At 34.4% G+C, this 22,999-nt stretch overlaps 1 protein-coding gene across 1 annotated transcript; it reads left to right on the top strand.

The window, feature by feature from the left end:
- Positions 1-546: 546 nt before the first annotated feature.
- tmem116 (transmembrane protein 116) lies at positions 547-19,606 on the top strand. Its single transcript, NM_001114707.1, is given in 11 exon segments — positions 547-759; positions 1,104-1,150; positions 3,600-3,663; positions 3,751-3,879; positions 11,635-11,739; positions 11,838-11,884; positions 13,573-13,656; positions 14,101-14,236; positions 14,704-14,848; positions 16,313-16,392; positions 18,200-19,606. Coding segments are annotated over 11 exon segments (1,086 nt in total). The 5' UTR covers positions 547-693; the 3' UTR covers positions 18,383-19,606.
- Positions 19,607-22,999: the final 3,393 nt, after the last annotated feature.

Here is a 22,999-nt window from a genome sequence, read left to right as displayed (position 1 = left end):
TAGATAAAATTTATCAAAAAATTAATTATAAAAGTGTTATTACAATAACACAACACAAAGTATGCTGTTATAATATGTTTAGAATAAAACTGCATGTAATTTAACAGCAGATATTAATCTAATATTATTTCAGGCTCATTAATGACTCATTTGTCACAGTATCAGTTGGTTCCTCATAAACAGATTGCTCTCACATTTTAGGACAGGGGTCATATCGAGAGTTTAGACCCCTACTTAGACTTTGATGTTTAACAAGCTGTTTATAATCACCGTGACAGTTAACACAACGTATTCACGCATAATTTGGCAAAAGGGACAATTTTCTGTCAGAAACAGGACGTCCTCGTGAGACCCCAAAACAATGCGCCAGTCTGTACTTCAGTTCAGTCGCTTTGAGCCGCCGAATATACATTGAAATATGACGCATATGTGACGTAATTAGCACATAACCAATCAGAAGGGCTGTAAGATAAAGTGGGCGGGGCAGCCTTTATATTACTCTCGAAAGCGCAAGCATGTTTTGTTTCATGTTTGTGTCGTGAAAGGATTACTTTGAGATGTCTTGGTAGCAAATCTCTCTATTTATGCATTTTAATCATTTGCTGGTGTTACTTGAGGACTGATTTCGAGAGGAATATAAACTGGAGTTAAGTTTAAATTAATATCTAAGTACACATTACATTACAATACAATATGGATATTTTTGGCGAAAATAAAACACAGATGAACACCACTACTCCGACTGAAAACTGGACATCTGTAAGTGATTTTCACAGTTTAATTATGCATTTCTCATGGTTAAACTATTCTGCAGGCACTCTTGGAGATGTGTGCATTCAGACGTGCTTTCTCTTTTTAAAATGACAAAATGATCGCAGTAATTGACGGATATTTCAGTGATGATGATATTTTGATATGATTTGTGGAAAGTAAATGAATCACCGTCTTCTGTAACGTGAGATATTTCCAGTCACTTCATAACTGGGTCATGTCATAAAGTCATTAACATTCTTATCTCACTTTTAATGTTGTGTATGCTAAAAATAAACAAATATACAGACCAAATACACATGTTTTCCTCTGTTTTCTTGTCTTTACTGTAGGTATACTCTATAGTTCGATGGATTCAAATGACAATGGCTGTCCTGAGGTAAAGGATTTGAATCAATTATCCGTTAAAATTTTTTATTTTTAAATTTTTATAAATAAAAATTTTAACGGTTAATTGAACGATCAAACGTAAAATAATCTGGTCATCATCAGTGTATAAATATTATATATAATATAATAAAAATTATATATATATATATATATATATATATATATATATATATATATATATATATATATATATATATTTAATTTAATAAATAATCTGATGATGACCAGATTATTTTACATTTAATTGTTCAATTAACCGTTGAATTTTTAAATTTAACTGTAACGGCAGTTAAGTAAAAAAAAAAAAAAAAAAACGTTTAATTGAACAATCAAACGTAAAATAATCTGGTCATCACTGTATAAATTAATTTTATATAATATTAATTATATATGCATGTGTGTGTGTGTGTATATATATATATATATATATATATATATATATATATATATATATATATATATATATATATATAGTATTAAAATATTATTTAATAATATATTTATATTTTTATTTTTAATAAATAAACTAATCCTGCAATGTGGTGGATACAAACATTGCGATATCGATGCTCGATATATTGTTCACCCCTTTAAGTTGGGATAACCCAATATAAGTTAAAATAACACAAACTGACCACTCTGTAGTAGATTTGCACAAATTTATTAAATACACATGTGTGCAGGGTTGCCAGGTTTTTGCACCAAAACTTGCCCAGTAGTCAATCAAAACCAACATTAGCCCGATAATATCAAACCTTAAAATATTCACCTATCCATACAATACATAGTTTACATCGCTGTATGCGTTAAACACTGGTTCTTCTTTAAAACCACTGTATATTATTAATGGTAAAGATTCTGTTTTCATAAAAAAATATCTTACCTTAAGACTGACAGCACAGCTAGCGTTAGCATTTTCTGTCATGTGATGCTGCGTACTATCGTGCTATCTACTTAAAGTCAGCGTGAAATCAAAATTTACTATAGCTGCATCCGAAACCACCTAGTACTCAGTAGGTACTGCATCTGAATTTAAACGTACTATTCGGCCATTAGAAAAGTATGTTCTATACAGTACTACATCCGCCATTTTGTCATGGCCACGTGACCTACCTGCATCAGTTGCGTCGCTTCACTCCCATTTATAAATTGTCTTGCGGGGCATCATGGGATAGTGAAGCGTGCATGGGATGCGCACTTTAGAATCTCGCCGGAAGTAGTAAGTCCTCCAGGTACTTCTCGCATACTGATTTGCGAATTCTGTAAATTTGTACATACTACTCGGCTCGCATACTGAATTTAGCGTATTGTATAGTATGGAAATATGCGGCTTCAGACACAGCCTGTCTATTTTGCTAGCTCACATTGTTATTTGTTAGGTGAACAAATAATCTGTACAAGTTAATTTTACATCACTGTATTCGTTAAACACTGGTTCTTCTTTATAACCACTGTATATTATTAATAATAAAGATTATGTTGTCTTAAAAAATTATCTAACCTTAGGACTGACATCACAGCTAACGGTAGCATTTTCTGTCATGTTAAGCTGTGTACTATCTTCCTACCTACTTAAAGTCAGTGTGAAATCAAAATTGACTGTCTATTTTACTAGCGCACATTGTTATTTGTTAGGTGAACAATTATTTAGGACAAGTTAATCTGCTGAAAATCAATGTTTGTTTCGGTAATGTACCATCAAAGTCTGACCATTTACTTCTACATTTGGAGCCGATCCTTCTTTGTTGATGTCAGTAACCTCGCCCATTTTATCACTAGTTTGCTACGATGCACAAAGCGAAAGCTCCGCCCCTACTCAATATTCAGTTTCAGTTGGAAGTCCATCGACACACTGAAATAAAAGTCTCAGCTACTTCCATTTCACGCCGACTTTAAAAATGTAACGTATGCTGTCAATTTCAGAACAGCTCCGGCAGAAGTTCATCCCAAACTTTTTAAATTTATTTTAAATTAAAGATGATTAAAACATTTTTAATTAACATTCAAGAAATTCGATAAAATTATTTTGTTAATCAAATTATCCCAATCTGCTGCCGCGGAAACTAAAACATCCCTTGCAACTTGCAAAAGTCCATCATCATAGAGCAGTTTTTTATCATATGCAGAAAATAAATTTTGGTAAAGTAAAATATTTCAACCCCACCAAATCAAAATAATTTATATAATAATATACGTAATAAAAAAAACCAGCACCGGCAAATTAGGCCAATTCAGCAGAAAATGGTAGACCTGGCAATGCTTTATGTAGGAACTTGCACACTTATGTATACCATGGTCTTTTAAAAATGTTGATTCTGTTTGGCTAGAAGATGTGCAATAAAATCTGTAACGCTCAGGTAAATTTAATCACAGTCTTAATAAATTCTTAAGCATGAGTAGTTTTATATGTATAATTATTTATATGATTTTGCCTTCAGCATCTTAGGTGCTGGCTCCATCATCCTGTACGCAGCTTTTCAAAGACTAGTGAAGAAGCCAGAGGTGAGACTATGAATTATGCTGTCTATATATGTCTAATATAGCAATATATTGAGCTTTTTGAGGAGAGAAATGCAATGTTTGTTGCAGGTTCTACCGCTGTTCCTGTTGAGTTTGACAGACCTGCTGTTAGCATTGAGCTGGCTGTGTGGAGGTCTGCTGTTCACCCAGTCCTGCAACTCTTACGCTACATGCTACAACCTTCACATTGTGGAACAGGTACAAAACATTCAATATATCATCCAGAAATAATGCTAAAATCTCAGGCAAAGAAAAAGTACATCCATTTACACGTCATGCTTTCATATCTCTATTCCACTTCCACTAATAAAACCACATTGCGCAAACAGAAGTCATGTTTGATTGATTGTTGCGTGTTCACATCTGCGGGTTCAGAAACATTACACTGAAAATCAATTTTTACTTACAAAACATAACAGTGGGCAACGTATTTATTACAGTATTTTTATTATTATTAATACAGTGTGTCATATTATTAAATAGTATAATGTATGTTCTGTGTTTGTATTAAAGGTATATTTGTACATTACATATTTTGATGCATTTTACAATTTACATAATTCCATTTATAGTAATGTTAATTATTAAAAATGCATACAGTGTAATAAATGTATATTGTTGGCTCAGCTCTATTTAAATATTATGAACAAATTATCAATTAATAAAGAATTAACAAAATATATATTTATTCAAAATAATGTGTAGTGAATATAGAAAATTAACATTAACCACGGTCGATAAATTATTATGAGTATTTTCATTTAGTTTGTTGGTTACTTACTAAAAATAAAGTGTATTTAACGTACATTGTTAGTTCATGTTGGCTCAGCTCCATTTATAATAAATAAATAAATAAAATTTTACTTATTTTACAAATTTTACTTATTTTACAAATTTTACTTATTTTAATATTTTTAAAATTTAAAAATGTAAAAATTTTACTAAATTTTACTTATTTTATTAAAAATTTTACTTATTTTACTAAAAGTTAAGTGTATTTAAAGTACATTGTTAGTTCATGTTGGCTCAGCTCCATTTATAATCAATAAATAAATAAAATAAAATACATTTATTAATGGCCAATAAAAAAAAATTATATATGTATATATGAGTAATATCACACAAGTAGCAGTTTATATAACAGTTCGACTGCATAATCATGCGTATAAAAAAAAAAAAATCAAACGCGGAGAGTCTAAAAAATCCTTTTGTATGAGGAACTACTTTCTTCCACCATTCATTCACATCTGCAGCTGACGTCAGGACAGCAGAAACCATTGCTTCTTCACCAACGTCACTTCAGAGCTAGTGTTTGAATGATTCTCTAGCGTAATGTCTAAAGGGAAGACAAAAACGGCTGATTTTGCTCACATTTTAAGATTATAAGGCTGAACTGCATGAAATGCCATCAGTCTACAGAGATATCTTCTTACAGTGTTACAGTCTACAGTATTTCTCTGTTACAATTGGAATATCACAATGATTAACCCCGAAAAAAGCAGCGCAATCACTACCAGACTGCTGTTGTGTTTGCGATAAGGAATGGGTATTCGGGGGTGGGGTCTCTTTAATAATGATTTGATCAGCTGTAACAGAAAACACGCAGTTTTAATCTAAGCAAGGGCTTATTATGCGGTCCTGGCGCCATCTTATGGATAGACAACGTCAACCGTCTTAGGATAATGGATGCTGACGCGCTGTCTCTCAGAAATTAAAAATATTTTGAAATAGGCACTATCCTTATAAATAAACTGCAATCTAAACAACTACATTCTCGTCTAAAAAAAGCCTCAAAAGTACATGATGTTGTCCATTAGCTGCAATATTTGTCAAACTGTAGTGAGTTTATTGATCTGCTGTCACTCTATGTGGGCGGAGTAATACACAAAGGTGAAGAGGCTGTACGAATGCTGTTATTGCAGAATATCACACTGCTATCAGCCAACCAGATCCGAGAACCAGACAGAACTGTTGCATATATATATATATATATATATATATATATATATATATATATATATATATATATATATATATATATATATATATATATATATATGAAGTCTGAATTATTAGTCCCTCATTATTTGCCCTCAATATATATATATTAATAAAATTACAAATATAATTTTTAAAGTATATTTAAAATAATCTATAGTAAATGTGCCTACTGCGCCACTGTGTCGCCTCACAGCAAGAAGGTCGCTGGGTCACTGGTTCGAACCTCGGCTCGGATCAGTTGGCGTTTCTGTGTGGAGTTTGCATGTTCTCTCTGTGCTCGCGAGGGTTTCCTCGGGTGCTCCGGTTTCCCCCACAGTCCAAAGACATGCGGTACAGGTGAATTGGGTAGGCTAAATTGTCCGTAGTGTATGAATGAGTGTGTATGGATGTTTCCCAGAGATGGGTTGCGGCTGAAAGGGCATAAAAATGTGCTGGATAAGTTGGCGGTTCATTCCGCTGTGGCGACCTCGGATTAATAAAGGGACTAAGCTGACAAGAAAATGAATGAATGAATGAATGAATGATAGTAAATGTAGAAATTAAAATAAATGTAAAAACAATAAACGCTCTTTGAAATCAGGTTTGAGCATGCATGTACCACCATGAAAACTGCAAGCATTCAGGACGGTACTTTCCTTTAATTTCTTAAAATGACAATGCTGTTAATAAATGGAAAGTCCTAAGACTACAAAAGATTGTTTTGGATCGGCTTGTAAAGTGTGCATGCTGAATCTATTTTAGCAGCAGTGTGATCTGGATCTGCCAGAGCTCTGCAGGCTCAAACATGTGTCTCTCATTACTCAAGTATGCTTGTTTCACATTTAGCCTCAAAATCACAGAGAAGGAACGCACAAAGGTTTCTCTGCAGAAACAAAAACAAGCTGTTCTGAGACCAGACATTAAAGCCAGCACCAAACAAAACACAGAAGTGGGACAAAATCTGAGAAGGAAGTGGAGCAGCAAATTTGGTTCATATTCTTTGTCCAGATATGATTACTTCTGCTCCACTTATGAAAATTACACATGAGGGTGTGAGTGAACGTCACAGCTCAAAGTTCACTCGATGTTGTTTATGAACACTTTTTCTTCATCAGACTAAATAGGTTTCAATTAGATTAGAGCTGCAAAAATGAGCAGTTTTCCCTATTTTGTGATGCATGTTTTTATTTTTCCTCTTTATTTATGCTTTTGAACTGCATTATGGGATCTTGATCTTTCTTCCAACAATTTTAAACCTTGAAAAGTTTGAAAAAGTGACTTTTATTAACTTTAATTTTTATTTTATTAATTGTGCATATACATTAGATTAGTCAGTGCTGAAGCCAAATTTGGAGCAAATCTAACAAAATAACTTACGATAGCTGTCCAAAAACCAGCACAGCCAAATTTATATCTTATAGAAAAATTAAATACACATTTAAAAAAGAGGAATAATCAAGAGAAGCAAAAAATAAAAAAAGTAAAAAATTTGTTTAAATTTTGTAGGTTCTAATTTTTTTTGCAATATTTAGCTTGAATTAAATTGTATTATCTTTCTTTTTTTTTCCTTTTTTATTAAGATTTATTTTTGGCCTTTATTTATTATAACAGTATTAGATAGGACAGGAAGTGAAGTAGGAGAGAGAGGGGGGTAGGGTTTGGGAAATGTCCTCGAGCCGGGATTCGAACTCGGGATGCTCTTCTGTGCTACTGCACCGTATGTCAGCATATGTCAGGCTTTTGCGCCGACAATTGTATTATCTTTCTATTTCTAAATATATTTGGTGACTAAAATATTATTTTATTAAATATATCTGTTTATTTATTTTTTAAATGCACCAAAATACACTGACTATTTTCACTGGGAAATGAAGAACAATATTCATTTTCAAAATGGGGAGTACTGTACATAACAAATGCTATTTTCTATTTACTGTGCTATCCGATGTCTCTTAACATATCTAGTATATAGGTATCATAAAAATAAGTTCATAAAAATGTGGTGACTTTTTAAGCTCTATTTAATAAAGCAAGCTGTACAATTGAAAAAAAATTTAGATTTTATATCAAATATTTAGATATAAAATATTCAAATTGTATATAAATACAGATTTATATGTTAATATTTTAGCTTATATTGTTTTGTAGTATTTTTTGTAATTATTTTTTTTGCAATTAATCACAGTTAATTTGAATATTAAATCATTTCATATTACTAATTTATATTGACAACTTTTAAAGAATCTTTAAAATAAAAATATTATTTTTTCCCTGTTGCAAAAACATAACTGCATGCATTCTTGACACAAAGTAAAATCTATAGTAATCTATACCTATAGTACCACTCTGGAGTAAATGATCCTATTTTCTCAGTTTGTGCAAATAACACAGCAGTGATTTCAGCGTTTTGATCTCCTGCTGTTCAGTGGGCTGTTTTTAATTTCTGGAAACGGGTAATTATTCCTCAGGGCAGAGAAAACGCCCCGAGTTTGGAAAATCCAGCCGGAGATCATGCGAGATTGACTGAGTCACTCCATTTTACAGCCTTACACACACCACACTGACTAAACACAAAATTATTTATATTATCATTCATTTTGTCACACATTTTATTGCAGTATTGCCAAAGCCTTCTAACAACGGATACAATATGGATTATAATTACATTTCTAAGTAATTAAAAATAATAATAATAACAATAATAATAATAATAATAACATTATGTATATAATAACATTTATTCATTCAGCTTAGTCCTTTATTTATCAGGGGTCCCCAAAGCCGAATGAACCGCCAACTATTTCGGCATATGTTTTATGCAGCAGATGCCCTTCCAGCCGCAGCCCAGTACTGGGAAACACCCATGCACACTCACATTCACACTCGTACTCTACGGGCAATTTAGTTCATCCAGTTTCCCTATAGCCAGGTGTGGCCAACCCTGTTCCTGGAGAGCCACCTTCCTGCAGATTTCAGTTGCAACCCATATTAAAACCAACCTGCCTGTAATTATCATGTGGTGTTCAGGTCTTAATTAATTGGTTCAGGTGTGTTTGCTATGGGTTGCAACTGAAATCTGCCGGAAGGTGGCTCTCCAGGAACAGGGTTGGCCACCCCTGCTATAGCGCATGTGTTCGGGCTGTGGAGGAAACCCACGCCAACACGGGGAGAACATGCAAACTCCACACTGAAATGCCAACTGGCCCAGCTGGGGCTCAAACTACCTTTGCTTTTGTAAAACAAACAAAAGGTTATATTTTCCTACTATTTTTCCCTCTCATGTTTAAAAATACTGTCATTTTAGGAGCTTAAAGGGACAGTTCACCTCAAAAAAATGAAAATGCACTCACTTTTTACACTCCGTCAAGTGTTAAAAAACACAAAGAAGATATTTTGAAGAATGCTGAAAACCGGTTACCATTGACTCCCATAGCAGAACAAGCAAATAGTGTGGTATACTAATACTCTTTATATTTGACTCACAGTGTAAATGGAGATATAATAAATTTGACACAGTGCTCTACTTTAGCCTGCTGACGTTTTTCATTGTGCAAACTGTGTGCATAGTTACTGTACACTGTTAACATCACTAACACACACCCTAATCAAATATAACTCATACCAATTCACCTTTTTCAATCAGCTGAGCTCAAGGCAAAACAGAAAGGAGACGCAGGTTTCTGTAGTTAGGCCTTTCTTGACAGAGAGATTTGCTATCTTTAACATACAGAAGTTGCTCAATCCAGGAATGTCATTCAGCGGCTCTGCAATAATCCAACCTGAACGCCTACAAACGTGCTGTTAGACTGGGATTTCCAAACCTGCTGATGATAGTATATTTAAAAAGAAAAAACTACTTGCAGATCATTTAATAAAGTTTATTATTAATGAAATAAAAGAGTGTACCTTGGTGGTTGTGTCTTAAAGAGCACTTTGTAGCACTGTTTAATTAAAATTACAATGTAAAAGAAATTCATGACAAAAAAAAGTCAAGACAACACATATTTTGATGTTGGTTTAATCAGGTTTAGGGGCGACTAATCAGTGGTTAGCACTGTCGCCTCACAGCAAGAAGGTCACTGGTTCAAGTCCCAGCTAGGCCGGTTGGCATTTTTGTGTGGAGTTTGCATGTTCTCCCTGTGTTGGCGTGGGTTTCCTCCGAGTGCCAAACACATGCACTGTAGGGGAATTGAAAACACTAAATTGTTTGTAGTGAATGAGTGTGTATGGATGTTTCCCAGTACTGGGTTGCAGTTGGAAGGGAATCCACTGTGTAAACATAAGCTGGAATAGTTGGCGGTTCATTCCGCTGTGGTGACCCCTGATGAATAAAGGGACTAAGCCGAAGGAAAATGAACGAATGAATGAATCAGGTTTCATTTTAGCTCATTTTAGTTTGATCAGTTTGATTGATGTAAGTTCAGATGACTAGAAAAGTTCATTTGATTCAACTAAAAAAGTTAAGTTAGCAAGAATATTTTTGCAGTGTATGTTAGGGCTGTGCAATTAATCAAAAATCCAGTTTTGATTTCGATTTTGACATCTAACGGCTATGAAAAGCCATTAATCGAGATAAACGATTATTGCATCATAAGTGTAATGTAACTTTTGTAGCACGGGATGCGCATCATTCATTAATGTACATTCGAATTATTCATATTTTTAAAAGCGCGAAAGAGACTATGGTTTTGTGTGTGTGCGCACCGCGCTTAGCTTCGGACAGGCTCGGAAACGAGCAGAGCACACACATCTAACGCCATCTTAATGTGAGCGCTTTAATGGTCAAATACATGCACATTTGTGTTAGAGTGCGGTGTTTGGTGATTATTCATATTAACCCCCATTTTTGTAATAAACAAACAAGTTGAGAATCAAAAGACACCTGAAACAGAAACCATATTAGAGCCGCACTATTCTTAAAGTGACAGTGCCCAATATTCCTGCTGCCGCCTGTTTTTACTATTAATCAAACGACAAAAGGAGAAAATCCCTCACTGCTCTTGACTGAAGGACTTTTGTAGCTAAAGTTTTTTTTGAAGATGCTTAAAGCAGAGTTAAAACATAACAGATTTAATAACTCATTTCTAATAAGTGACGTTCAAAGGCTTAATTAATGTAACTAGGCAAGTCATTGTATAACAGTAGTTTCTTCTGCAGACAATCAAAAATATATTGCTTAAGGGGGCGAATAATATTGACCTTAAAAAAGCTTTCAAAAATATTTAAACCTGCTTTAATTCTAGCCGAAATAAAACAAATAAGCCTTTCTCCAGAAGAAAAAAATATCAGAAGAAATACTGTGAAAAATTCCTTTGTGTTAAACATCATTTGGGAAATATTTATAAATAAACAAATTCACAGAAGGGCGACTAATTTTGACTTACACCGATAATCGGTTCGAATAATCGTGATTTACAATTATGACCAAATTAATCGTGATTATGATATTTCCCATAATCGAGCAGCCCTAGTGTATGTTTTCTGCAAGTGCACTTAATTATGTGTTGTTGACTAACATACTAAAGCACGCGCACAGTACCTCTATATTGCCCAAGCCTAGTTGTAGGTCTAAAATAATTTTATACAGCTTTTAATTTTCCTATGTCCAAGTAAAGCTGCGTTATCTTAAAAAGTCCTACATTCGACTTGAAGAAACCTGCAGAAACCCTCATCCTTATTTCAGAGTTAATATAAGCAGTTATGAAGTGAATATTACTAAAGTGGGACAAAAAGCCTTTTAAAGTTCAGTTATTTTGCATTTAATAAGTCTAATCTATTATATATGTTCAGTTAGTGTATGACATATGGAGAAGGCTAGAAAGCACTGAAACAGCCTAACAGTAATATGAGAATATGATAGAGATATCTGCGAACGCTGTTTCAGTCTCTATAGAGTTCAGAAAGTGGATGTGATCTGTAAATGCAGTCAGTTGAACTCCGGTCAGCTCTGTGTTTGACTTTCTCTTCCCCCAGACGCTGTATATGGCCTCCTTCTTCTACACGCTGCACTATGTTTGGGTGCTGTACACCGGCCTGAACGGGAAATATCACAGGAGACTCAATGGATTTCCAGCTGAGGTGAATGATATTGAACATTATTAGCATGTTCATGATGACAGTGAGTCGATACTGTTTACTGTTAATGCTGGAAACACTGACCTTCCTCTTTATTTCAGGCTGCAAGAACTAGAAACTGCAGATGTCTGGGTCCAGTTCTGTCATGGTAAGAGGATTGAGCATACTAACTGAAATACAACTATAGCACTGAGACTGTTAGCGTGACATACTGTAAAAGAAACGGGAACAAAAAAACACATGTAAATATACTTTTTAAACTAGTAACAATAGCATACACAGTGTTCAGAATATCACAAATCCAACACAGGCTTATTGTGAAAACGCACCCCCGTCTACATTTCTGGAGAGCGCAAATTATGCAGCCAGAGCTATGTCTGGCTGAGATGTTTTTTGTCTTTAAAATGAACACTACGGGGCGGTATGATGCCGCAAATGGCTTTTTTTTCTGTTTACGCTACCAGCTGACTGCTTACCTCCGTGTGGACAGCTTTTCCGCCGTTACGTTTGCCCATTGGCTTGTCGCTTATGTTGGCAGCAGTGCTGAATTTATGAATTGCGAGGTCCCGGAACAGATCGGCGTAATGGATCCAGCATGTTACCAAAGGAAGAGCGGGGAGGGAAGGGGGTGGATTTGCGGAAGAAAGTGAAAAGCAGGGCGGGGCGGAGGTGCATCGTTAAAATGAGGTACCGGATCTGGATCTCTGGTTGGTAGACTTGAGACACAGAGAGGAGTTGACCACGAAGAACGGTTTTAGAAAGCAGATAAAACAAAAGCCAAAAAATTAAATAAATAAGTAAATAACAGCGTGAGAACGTGGAAAATCTGAAAATGTGGTGAAAATCAGGCTGCCGCAAGGGTTTTTCTTTTTCTGGATTGCTTTTGAAAACACTGTCGGTTGGGTTTAGGGAAGGGGGTTGGCGGGGGCTTCAGTCGGTCGGTCAGTCAGTAGGCAGTGACCTCTGGTGGATTTAGGCACGAATGGCACTCGCGAGAGAAATTTGAGATCTGAAAAAGCGTACACAGCGACCTCTGGTGGATTCGCAAAAAACAACTGCAAAAAAGTAGCCCCCAGGCGTATTTCACGATCTCCAAAAATGTATATAGGGGTACGTATCAATGATGAACCTGGGTTGCATAAAACCTATATTTTAAAAGGATGCTATAAAATATTATATTTGTGCATATATATTAGTTTAGTCAGCACTAAAGCCAAATCTGCAACTTATCTAACAAAATGACTTAAGATAACGGTTCTAAAATTAGTAGCCTGAATGTGTATGTTAGGAAAAAATAAAATATAAATGTTTAAAAATCAAGAGAAACAAAAACTATCTGAAATTTTGACTAAATTTTGTAGTTTGTCTTTTGTTTCGCAATATTTAGCTTGAATTTAAATGTATTTTTTTAATCTATTTCTAAAGATGTTCAGTGATTAAAATGGTATTTAATTAAATTTATCAGCTTAGTAAATCTGTTTTGTTCAAATTCACCAACATATAGGAACTATATTTATTAAGAAATGAATTAAAATATTTATATTTAAAAATGGGGTGCATTCATATATGCTGAGCACTGTATTTTATACTAAAAGTTTTATCCTGGAGAATAATAACACATCTTATATATTAAGTTGATGTTTGTATGTGTATTTAGAGACATTTTGTTACTTAAAAACTCCCACTGTAGCTATTTCTGACGGTTTTTATCTCACAATTTAGGATCTTACTTATTTGGGTTTATACAATGTTTCAAAAGTAAAGCTGAAAGTTTGATATTAGCAGATCACGTTGTTTTATTTATTAGTCTGATTGTCTGTCCTGATTTGTCCACAGTCTTCTTCCTTTACTGCTCACAGCTCCGGTGTTTGTGGCTGGAAATGTGTTTCAGTGTTACACAAACTTCACTCAGCCGTACAGGTCAGTCTGTTTCTCGCACCTATCATTATTTCTTTAATTAATTGTCATTACCGAGGTGACAGTGGCTCAGTGGTTAGTACTGTTGCCTCACAGCAAGAAGGTTGTTGGTTCGAGTCCAAGCTGGGCCAGTTGGCATATCTGTGTGGAGTTTGCATGTTCTCCCTGTGTTGGGCGTGGGTTTCCTCCAGGTGCTCTGGTTTCCCCTACAGTCCAAACACATGCACTATAGGGGAACTGGATAATCTAAATTGGCTGTAGTGTATGAGCGTGTGTGAGTGTACATCTACTATGTAAAACATATGCTGGAATATGATGGAATTGGTGGTTCATTCCGCTGTGGCGACCTCTGAAATAGAGACTCAGCCGAAGGAAAATGAATGAATGAATATATGACCTGCTGTTTACTATGATGATGTGTATCTGATGCATCTTATTGTGTTGCAGATGCTTGCTGATGCACACCGGAGCTGTTTATCTCACTTCGTCTGCATCGCCCGAGCTCACAGCATGCAGCATCATTCAGGAATATTGCATGGCCATTTTCCTCGGCACCTTCCTCATCACCATCGTCGGCATGTCGGTGAGCGCTCTTTCACATCGGCACTTTTTAAATTAGAAAAGCAAATTATGATTTAAATACTTGCTGTTAGGTCTGGGGTTGGTAGGTTTTTAATTGTTTTTGAAAGACATGTCATCTGCTCACTTAAGGCTGTATTTATTTAAAGGGATAGTTCAGCCTGAGATCAACTTTTATTCACTATTTATTCACTCTCAAATGTTTTGTGTAATATATATTTTGAAGAAAGCTGAAAACCTGGAACCGTTGGCTTCCATAGTATGGAAGTCAATGGCTACAGGTTTTCAGCTTACTTAGAAGAACATTTTTCAAAATATCTTCTTTTGTGTTCATTGTATTTTTAAGCGTAAGACTCTTGTTTTCAAACAATAAAAATCATATCAACCCAATTGTTTTGTACAGGAGTGTACGTGAATATTAATAAATGATAATCATTGATAAAGTAGCTGTATTCCTGCTGCTGGTTTCAGATTTTCATGGGTAAAGCGCGCTCTCTGTACAAGCGTGTTGTCACGTCTCAGGGGTTTTTTGGCGGCAGTCATTGGACAACTCTGAGACTCCTGGAGCGACGAATGGTGCTTTATCCATCGGCCTTCTTCTTCTGCTGGGGACCAGGTGAGAAAAAAAAGAAGAAAACAAATAATAATAGTAATATTTTTTTGTTTTTATTCTCTACAGAACAAATCACTGTCGTCCAATGACTTACCTAATTAAATTAATTAAACTTGTTTTAAGGATGAAAAAATCAGCTCTGCGTCCCGGTGCATGGTCTAACAGGGTTGTGCTTGTTCTCCTAATGAGTTCTGGGTGTGTTTTGAGCTTAACATGCATTATATCCAAACGCACGTCCTGTTCTTATGCCTCATATGGTGATGCAGACGTCTTCAAAACCCCACAGGTGGACAAATCTAAACTTGTTTTTATTAAAACAAATATAAAGATGCATATAATAAATAATACTGCTGATAATAATAACATTATACAGATGCAAATTGTCATGAAAAAGCCTCCGAGATGAAAAAGGCATGGAGGCGGTGGCTTTTTATATTTATGTAGAAAATAGTCATTTTGGTAACATTTTAATCCTTTAATTGTTTTTACATATAAAGATATTTATCCTGTGTGTATTTAGCAATGTGTACGCATTTAAGGCGCATAACTAACACGCTCTGCACTGGATTTTAGACCAGCTGGTCTATTGCGCAGTCTATTTCAGTTCCTCAAAATAGCAACACACCAACAATATGCCTTAACACACCTCTATTTTAGGCCGACACACCCATGAGTCCATAAAGCGGCGCAAATGGATTTGCTATTTAAACAACGTGACGCAAAATGTAAAAAACTAGGGTTGCGCTGGTCTTGCACATAGCGCCAAACATGTCTTGCTCATTATTGCGCTGGGTGTATGATATGGCCTATTACATCATTTAAATTGAATACTTACTAATGTGATGAATGCAAAATAATAAATAAAATATTATGTGCTGTCATCAAGATATAGTAATCAGTAATCAATATATATATATATATATATATATATATATATATATATATATATATATATATATATATATATATATATACATACATGCATTGTTTAAAGAAATCTTTTTAAAAAAGCAGAAATCAAAGTGAAACAAAAAAATATTAAATTTGGTTGATTTTATGTGTAATTTTTTTTGCAGTATTTTTGCTTGAATTTAAACATATATTTTTTTTTCTAAAGATGTTCAGTGACTAAATTATTATTTTAATAAATATATCTGTTTAATAAATTTGTTGTGTTTAAATGCACCATATATTACCTATATTCACTGAGAAATGGATAAAAACATTCATTTTCAAAATGGGGTGTACTAAATTATGCTAAAATACAAACACACAAACACACACACACACACACACACACACACACATATCACATATATATATATATATATATATATATATATATATATATATATATATATATATATATATATATATATATATATATATATATATATATATATATAAAATCATCAGTTTGTTAAAACAGTTTAATCCAATTATTTAATCTCTTGTTTGTTGTTTTAGCATTATTACTGGCCACCATGATGTTGGTGAAACCGGACGTAATAGAGGGAAAGATGGGAGTCGCCCTCTACATCCTACAGGTCTGCCAAAATACAGAAAACTGCTACAAAACAGAAGCCCTTGCAATTATATGTGCAATGTTATATACTGTTGAAATCAGAATTATTTGCCCTGTGATTTTATTTATTTATTTATTTTTTTTTAAATATTTCCCAAAAGATGTTTAACAGATTCAGGAAATTTTCACAGTATTTCCTATAACATTTTTTCTTCTGGAGAAAGTCTTATTTGTTTTATTTTGGCTAGAATAAATGCAGTTTTAATTTTTTTAAAAACTATTTTAAGGACAATTTTATTAGCCCCCTTAAGCAATATTTGTTTTGGATTGTCTACAGAACAAACCACTGTTATACAATGACTTGCCTAATTACCTTTGTTAACCTAGCTAAGTCTTTAAATGTCACTAGGTCACTAATGTCACTAAGTCTTTAAATGTATCTTGAAAAATAACTAGTCAAATATTATGTACTGGGGCTGCATAATATATTATTCAGCATCAATATCGCAATGCGATCATTCGCAATAGTCACATTGCGATACGCAATGTCGCCTGGATTATAATTGATCATTTTGCAAGTGTGTTTTGAGGCCTGTGACTGTGTGAGGGTTTTAAAAGCTTTCAGGCTCAAGAAAATGTACCGTTTGTAACTTTGACAAAATTAATAAGGATTAATTTTATGGATTTGAAAAAAAAAAGACTATGCAGTGTTATCTTACCTTGGATTATTTAATTACTGCTTACCTGAATACATTTCGACTCTTCGGAAAACAATAAACGCTGTATATTTAATTAGCATATTTTTCTTTATTGAATTTATCTATGCATGTAGATTGTCTAATCATGTAGTGTTTATTATACAGATATTGTGCTTAATAATATAAATATCATGCTTATTATTTGTGCACAAGTGCTATACAAATAAACTTGAATTACATTTTTATTATGGATTGTTTACAAACATTTATTCAACTCATCTAGTGAAATTGTATTTACATCGCAATATTTACATTTACATTTAGTCATTTAGCAGACGCTTTTGTCCAAAGCGACTTACAAAAGAGGACAAGGAAGCAATTTACACAACTATAAGAGCAACAATGAATAAGTGCTATAGGCAAGTTTCAGGTCTGTAAAGTCTAAGAAGGAAAGCATTAGTAATTATTATTATTATTATTATTTTTTTTGAGTACAGTTAGTGGTACATCCAGAGAGGCAATTGCAGATTAGGAAGTGATGTGAAGACTAAATAGCTGAGTTTTTAGTCGTTTCTTGAAAGCAGCGAGTGACTCTGCCGTTCTGATGCAGTTAGGGAGTTCATTCCACCAGCTGGGCAGATTGAACGCGAGCATTCGGGAAAGTGATTTCTTCCCTCTTTGGGATGGAACCACGAGGCGACGTTCATTCACAGAACGCAAGTTTCTGGAGGCCACATAAATCTGCAGAAGTGAGAGCAGATAAGAAGGGGCGCAGCCAGAAATCGCTTTGAATTTGATGCGAGCAGCAACTGGCAGCCAGTGCAAACGGATGAGTAGCGGAGTGACATGTATATATATATATCACAGAATTAAAAGAATAGCGCAATGTGTAATTTTTCTAGTATCATGCAGCCCTATTATGTGCTGTCATCATGGCAAAGATAAAATAAATAAGTTATCAGCATTGAGTTATTTAAACTATTATGTTTAGCAATGTGTTTAGAAAATCTTCTTTTCGTTAAACAGAAATTGATAAAAATAAAACATACAGGAGGGGCTAATAATTCTGACTTCAGCTGTGCTTATATTGCAGTAATACACTTAATAAACCTTGTTGCTTTTCCTCCACAGGCCTTCACGTCTGCGTCTCAGGGTCTGTTGAACTGCCTGGTTTACGGCTGGACGCAAAAGCACTTTCGCTCTCTGAGCAGCAGCACCGTACGAGACGCAAACACCCAGACTCCTCTGCTGCGCTCACAGAAACCAAACTACGCCGCTTTACACTCGGCTGCGTCTCTCACTAACTTTGTCTGATGCACAGACGAGTATGTATTTCCATGCATAAAGCACAGCCACTTGCAATGCATTCAAAGGTTTTTCCAGTGACTGCGTTTACAGGGAATCGAACCCGTTGCGAACGGCACGTTGAGCCACTGGAGAACAACTGACTCTCCTAGCAAAATATGCATGCAATCCTTCATGCAGTGGTTGGACTTAAGGTCAGTTTGTGTTGCTGTTATGTTTGATGTTCACATGCAGTAAGGACTACTAAATGAAAGCTGAGCGTTTGGTTTGTTTTAAGATTTCAGGGTCTGGTTTGCATCCCTCAAAGGGTTAGTTCACCACGATTTAAATGCTCCAATTTGTATTATGTTTGTTAATAAATCTTCAGAACACAATTTAAGATATTTTAGATGAAATCCTGGAGCTCTCTCATCCTCTATAGACTGCAGTTGTATGTCCGTAAACATTGTCAAAGCATTCAATGTGACTTCAGTGGTTCAACTGTAATCATATGAAGCTCCAAGAACACTTTTGCACACCAAAACACTATAAAAACAACTTTGTGTGCCTATATCTTCTGTCCCGGGTCAGATCAGGGTGTGCGTTTATTAAGGGCAGTACGGGACTTGTGCGTTCCTCCCTCTCTCCATGCCACCCTAATGGCAAACATAATAGAATGAATATTTCTCGGGTGAACTGTCCCTTTAAGTGTTTGTGCTCCTGCTGCTGGCTTTACTGTGAAGCCCAGTTTCATCATGAAGCCTTCTGCAGGCTGAAGAGTTTCAGATCAGACGCACAAGTGACATGTGAAACAGGGAAGAGTTTGAGATGTAAAGCAGGGAAAGGCCGACGGGGATTATACACATTATACAGACAGTGGGAAACACCTCTGAAACAGGATCTGAGAGGAACTGCTGCTGCTGATTTACAGCCAAACAATACAAGCGCTGTACTGTGGTCAACGTTGCAGATATCAGTTACTGTGAAAGAGAGCATGAAAAATCAGTTCCTCCTTCTCAGTCAGTGTTAATGATGAGTATTATTGTTATTTTTGAGCAGGAAAAGACTCTTATATATACTTTATCAAGATAGCAGCACTGAATTATGGGAGGAAAATGTAGTCATGGAAATATAAGGGAAATATTTGATAATTGTGATTTCAATGCTTGGAATTTTACATTATGAAACAAAATTGTGAAATTAAATGATGAAAATTAATATATGAAGTAAAAAAGACTCTTAAGGGGAAGTTTATATACTGTTCTGTCAGTATTATTTCTGTCAAAAGTATTTTTATTTAAATACAATGTCTAAATAAGTCAAAATGTCAACCGTTTTAAGGTTTCTGTTCCTCCACTGAATATTCACAAACAGATGGAAAATGAGGGAAATACTTTTGCAGAGAAACAACAGGCTCGGAAAATCACATTATGGAAAATTATTATATTCAATCATGAAACAAATATTTTTAAAAATGTGAAACTAAAAGATTAAATGGAATGAAAATAGGCACAGGTCACCTAACAATACTGTTTTGGTTTAAAACGAGGTTCATAGTCATGGAAATATAAGGGAAATATTCAGAAATTGTGCTTGGAAATTTACATTATGAAACAAAAATGTGAAATTAAATTATGAAAGTTAAGATATGAAGACAAAAAAGACTCTTTTTAAAGGGAAAAGTTTGCTTAAATGATAGACTGTTCAGTCAGTATTACTCATTAAAATTCGCTGACCCTCATGTCTTCGCAACTCCGGAAGGCTTTTTTTCGTTTCTGAAACCTAAAATAATAATAATTTCTAAATTAGTCAAATAAAATGTTCAGTTGTTTCTGTTTCTTCACTGAATATTCACAAACAGATGGAGATGTGAGGGAAATATTTTCTGCAGAGAAACAACAGGCTTGTAAAATCACATTATGAAATTTTATTAAATTAAATCATGGATTTAAAGGAAAAAAGTGAAACTAAAACTTTAAATGAAATGAAAATAAGGACAGATCACTTAAAAATACTGTTTTGGTTTAAAACGAGGTTCATAATCATGAAAATATAAGGGAAATGTTTAAAAATTGTGCTTGGAAATTTACATTATGAAACAAAAATGTGAAATTAAATTATGAAAATTAAGATATGACGACAAAAAAGACTCTTAAAAGGAAAGTTTGCTTAAATGATATACTGCTCAGTCAGTATTACTCATTATTATTCGCTGACCCTCATGTCATTGCAACCTCGGAAGGCTTTTTTTCGTCTTTGATACCTAAAATAATGATAATTTCTAAAATAATTTCACATTATGAAATTTTATTAAATTAAATCATGAATTTAAAAGGAAAAAAGTGAAACTAAAACATTAAATGAAATGAAAATAAGGACAGATCACTTAAAAATACTGTTTTGGTTTAAAACGAGGTTCATAGTCATGGAAATATAACGGAAATGTTTAGAAATTGTGCTTGGAAATTTACATTATGAAACAACAATGTGAAATTAAAGTATAAAAAATTAATATATGAAGGAAAAAACACCCCTAAAGGGAAAGTTATTATTTGCATTTTTATTTGCGTACACATTTTGCATTTTTGACTCCTCTAAAGCATAAAAATACCATAATATATTTGCAGATATTTCAAAAACATGCTGAGTAAACATTCTTGTTTATCTGAAAAACAATACTAAAGTCAGATATTCTGCTTTGAAAATGTGAGTGACGTGCCAGAACGGCTGTCTTTGTTTTGGTCATTTTAACCCGCCCAGTGCCAGTTTAGCCAATTATATTTCAGCACCCCGGTTTGCCTGGTGGTTGCCTTGGTGGAAAACAGTATATTTCAATCATTCAGTCAGGAAAGCTCTCAAAGTATGCGTCCATGACCGAAACGCGACCTTCAGTGGACAGTAGCAGCCTTCGAAATGAGATGCAGATTCAGAGTTCCACATAAGGTGGTTATTAATTAGCAAGTAATATAAATATTACGAATCTAAACATTAGGTGAGCAGGTTGCATTGTAACCCCATGTCCTAACAACACTCTTCATGACGAAATACACAGTGATAAGCAATATGCTTGTATTTAAATACAGCGATTGAGAAACACACAATAGTGCACTCACTGCACTAAATGGTAAGATTTACAATCTAATTAATGCATATTAAACCTCTTTAACATGATTAAATGTAGATGCTGACTCACTGATATGTGTTGGCTTGCATTATTTCACAGTTCTAAAGTTCAATTTCAAGCGATTTGTTTTATTTTCCAGATCTGAGGTGAACTATCTGCTGCTGCTTTCAGTAGTATGGCAATAAATGTGATGCAAAATGGCATTCAAACTCGCATTATTAGTATTTAACACTGAATAAAGCACATGAGGTGTACCTGAGGTGGTCATTGTACGTTTTCTGTTGTAGAGCTGCAAGAAATGGAAGCCACCGTTTTTAATATATCAATTCGAGGTGTTGGTTAGAACAAAAACTACTTTTAATACGGGGAATATTTCTATTGTGTGCCGCTGCTTTAATATAGAACATGACATAAATCAATCTTCAGGCTCGATCGTCAGACTCGCTGTTGGTCCTTAATCTGGCAACCTGCACTTGCGTTTGTTTTGATCTACGAGTGCAATACCTAGTTCAACCACCAGGTGTCAAACGTACATACTGCGCCTTTAAAGAAATTCATCCCTTAATTAGCAACAAACTACCAACAAAACTGAGTTAAAAAGGTAATAAATACATCAACAAAGTATTTAAGCTGAAAAGACTTTCACTTTATACAAGAAAGCAGATTTACATAAAAAAGTTAGCCAACCTCAAATGGATTACTTTTTGCAGGTTGCAAGTTTTAGTTACACAGACATTAAATATCATCAGAAAAAAATCTTTATGTGTGTCGAAGTTTAAAGTCACAGGATGAGTGAGTCAACAATGACAGAATGTTCATGTTTAGGTGTACTGTCCCTTTAAGTGTTTGTAATAATATCAGGGATCGTATGCATGAATGAGTTTGCATGTTTAAGAGATGTAACTATTTCAAATGAGAGTGGAAAGTCATTGGACAGTTTGTTTTTGGCAACATTTTTCTGCTCTGAAATATGTTGTTGTCTTCCTGGAGTTCAGTCTCTGTGAAATGCTGAAAGTCCTGGTTTAGCATGTTGAATTTATTTTTCATAATTGTGGGAATTAATCCTGGTGTGTCTACATGTGCTGTCATCAATGCTTTTATTTTTACTCTTAAGCTTGGAGAATCTTGCTTTTGTCCCGTAACAGAATGACTGGAGTTTCTTTATCTGATGGATAAGTGTTGTTTATTAGGGCATTTTGTGTGTGTGTGTGTGTGTGTGTGTGTGTGTGTACATAGTTTTTGCACTTGTAAGATTCAAACATTTCAATAAAATCTATTGATATTTTATATTAAATTTAGGTACTTATCTGTACTTGGAAATGTCTGATTTGATGTTGACCTCTTAAAAACTGTGTTCGCTAATTAGCTTTTTAGACAACCATGTTAAAAAGAAGTCATGTGGTTCAGATTATCCACTAAACGTGATTACAGCTCCACGTGAAACTGCCTACATGATTCATTCATTCATTTTCCTTCCGCTCAGTCCCTTATTTATCAAGGGTCGCCACAGCAGAATGAACCGA

Source organism: Danio rerio, chromosome 5, assembly GCF_049306965.1.
Source record: "Danio rerio strain Tuebingen ecotype United States chromosome 5, GRCz12tu, whole genome shotgun sequence".
NCBI classification, from domain to species: Eukaryota; Metazoa; Chordata; class Actinopteri; order Cypriniformes; family Danionidae; genus Danio; species Danio rerio.
The sequence above is the reverse complement of the archived record's forward strand: the minus strand, read 5'-3'. Positions and strand labels throughout refer to the sequence as shown.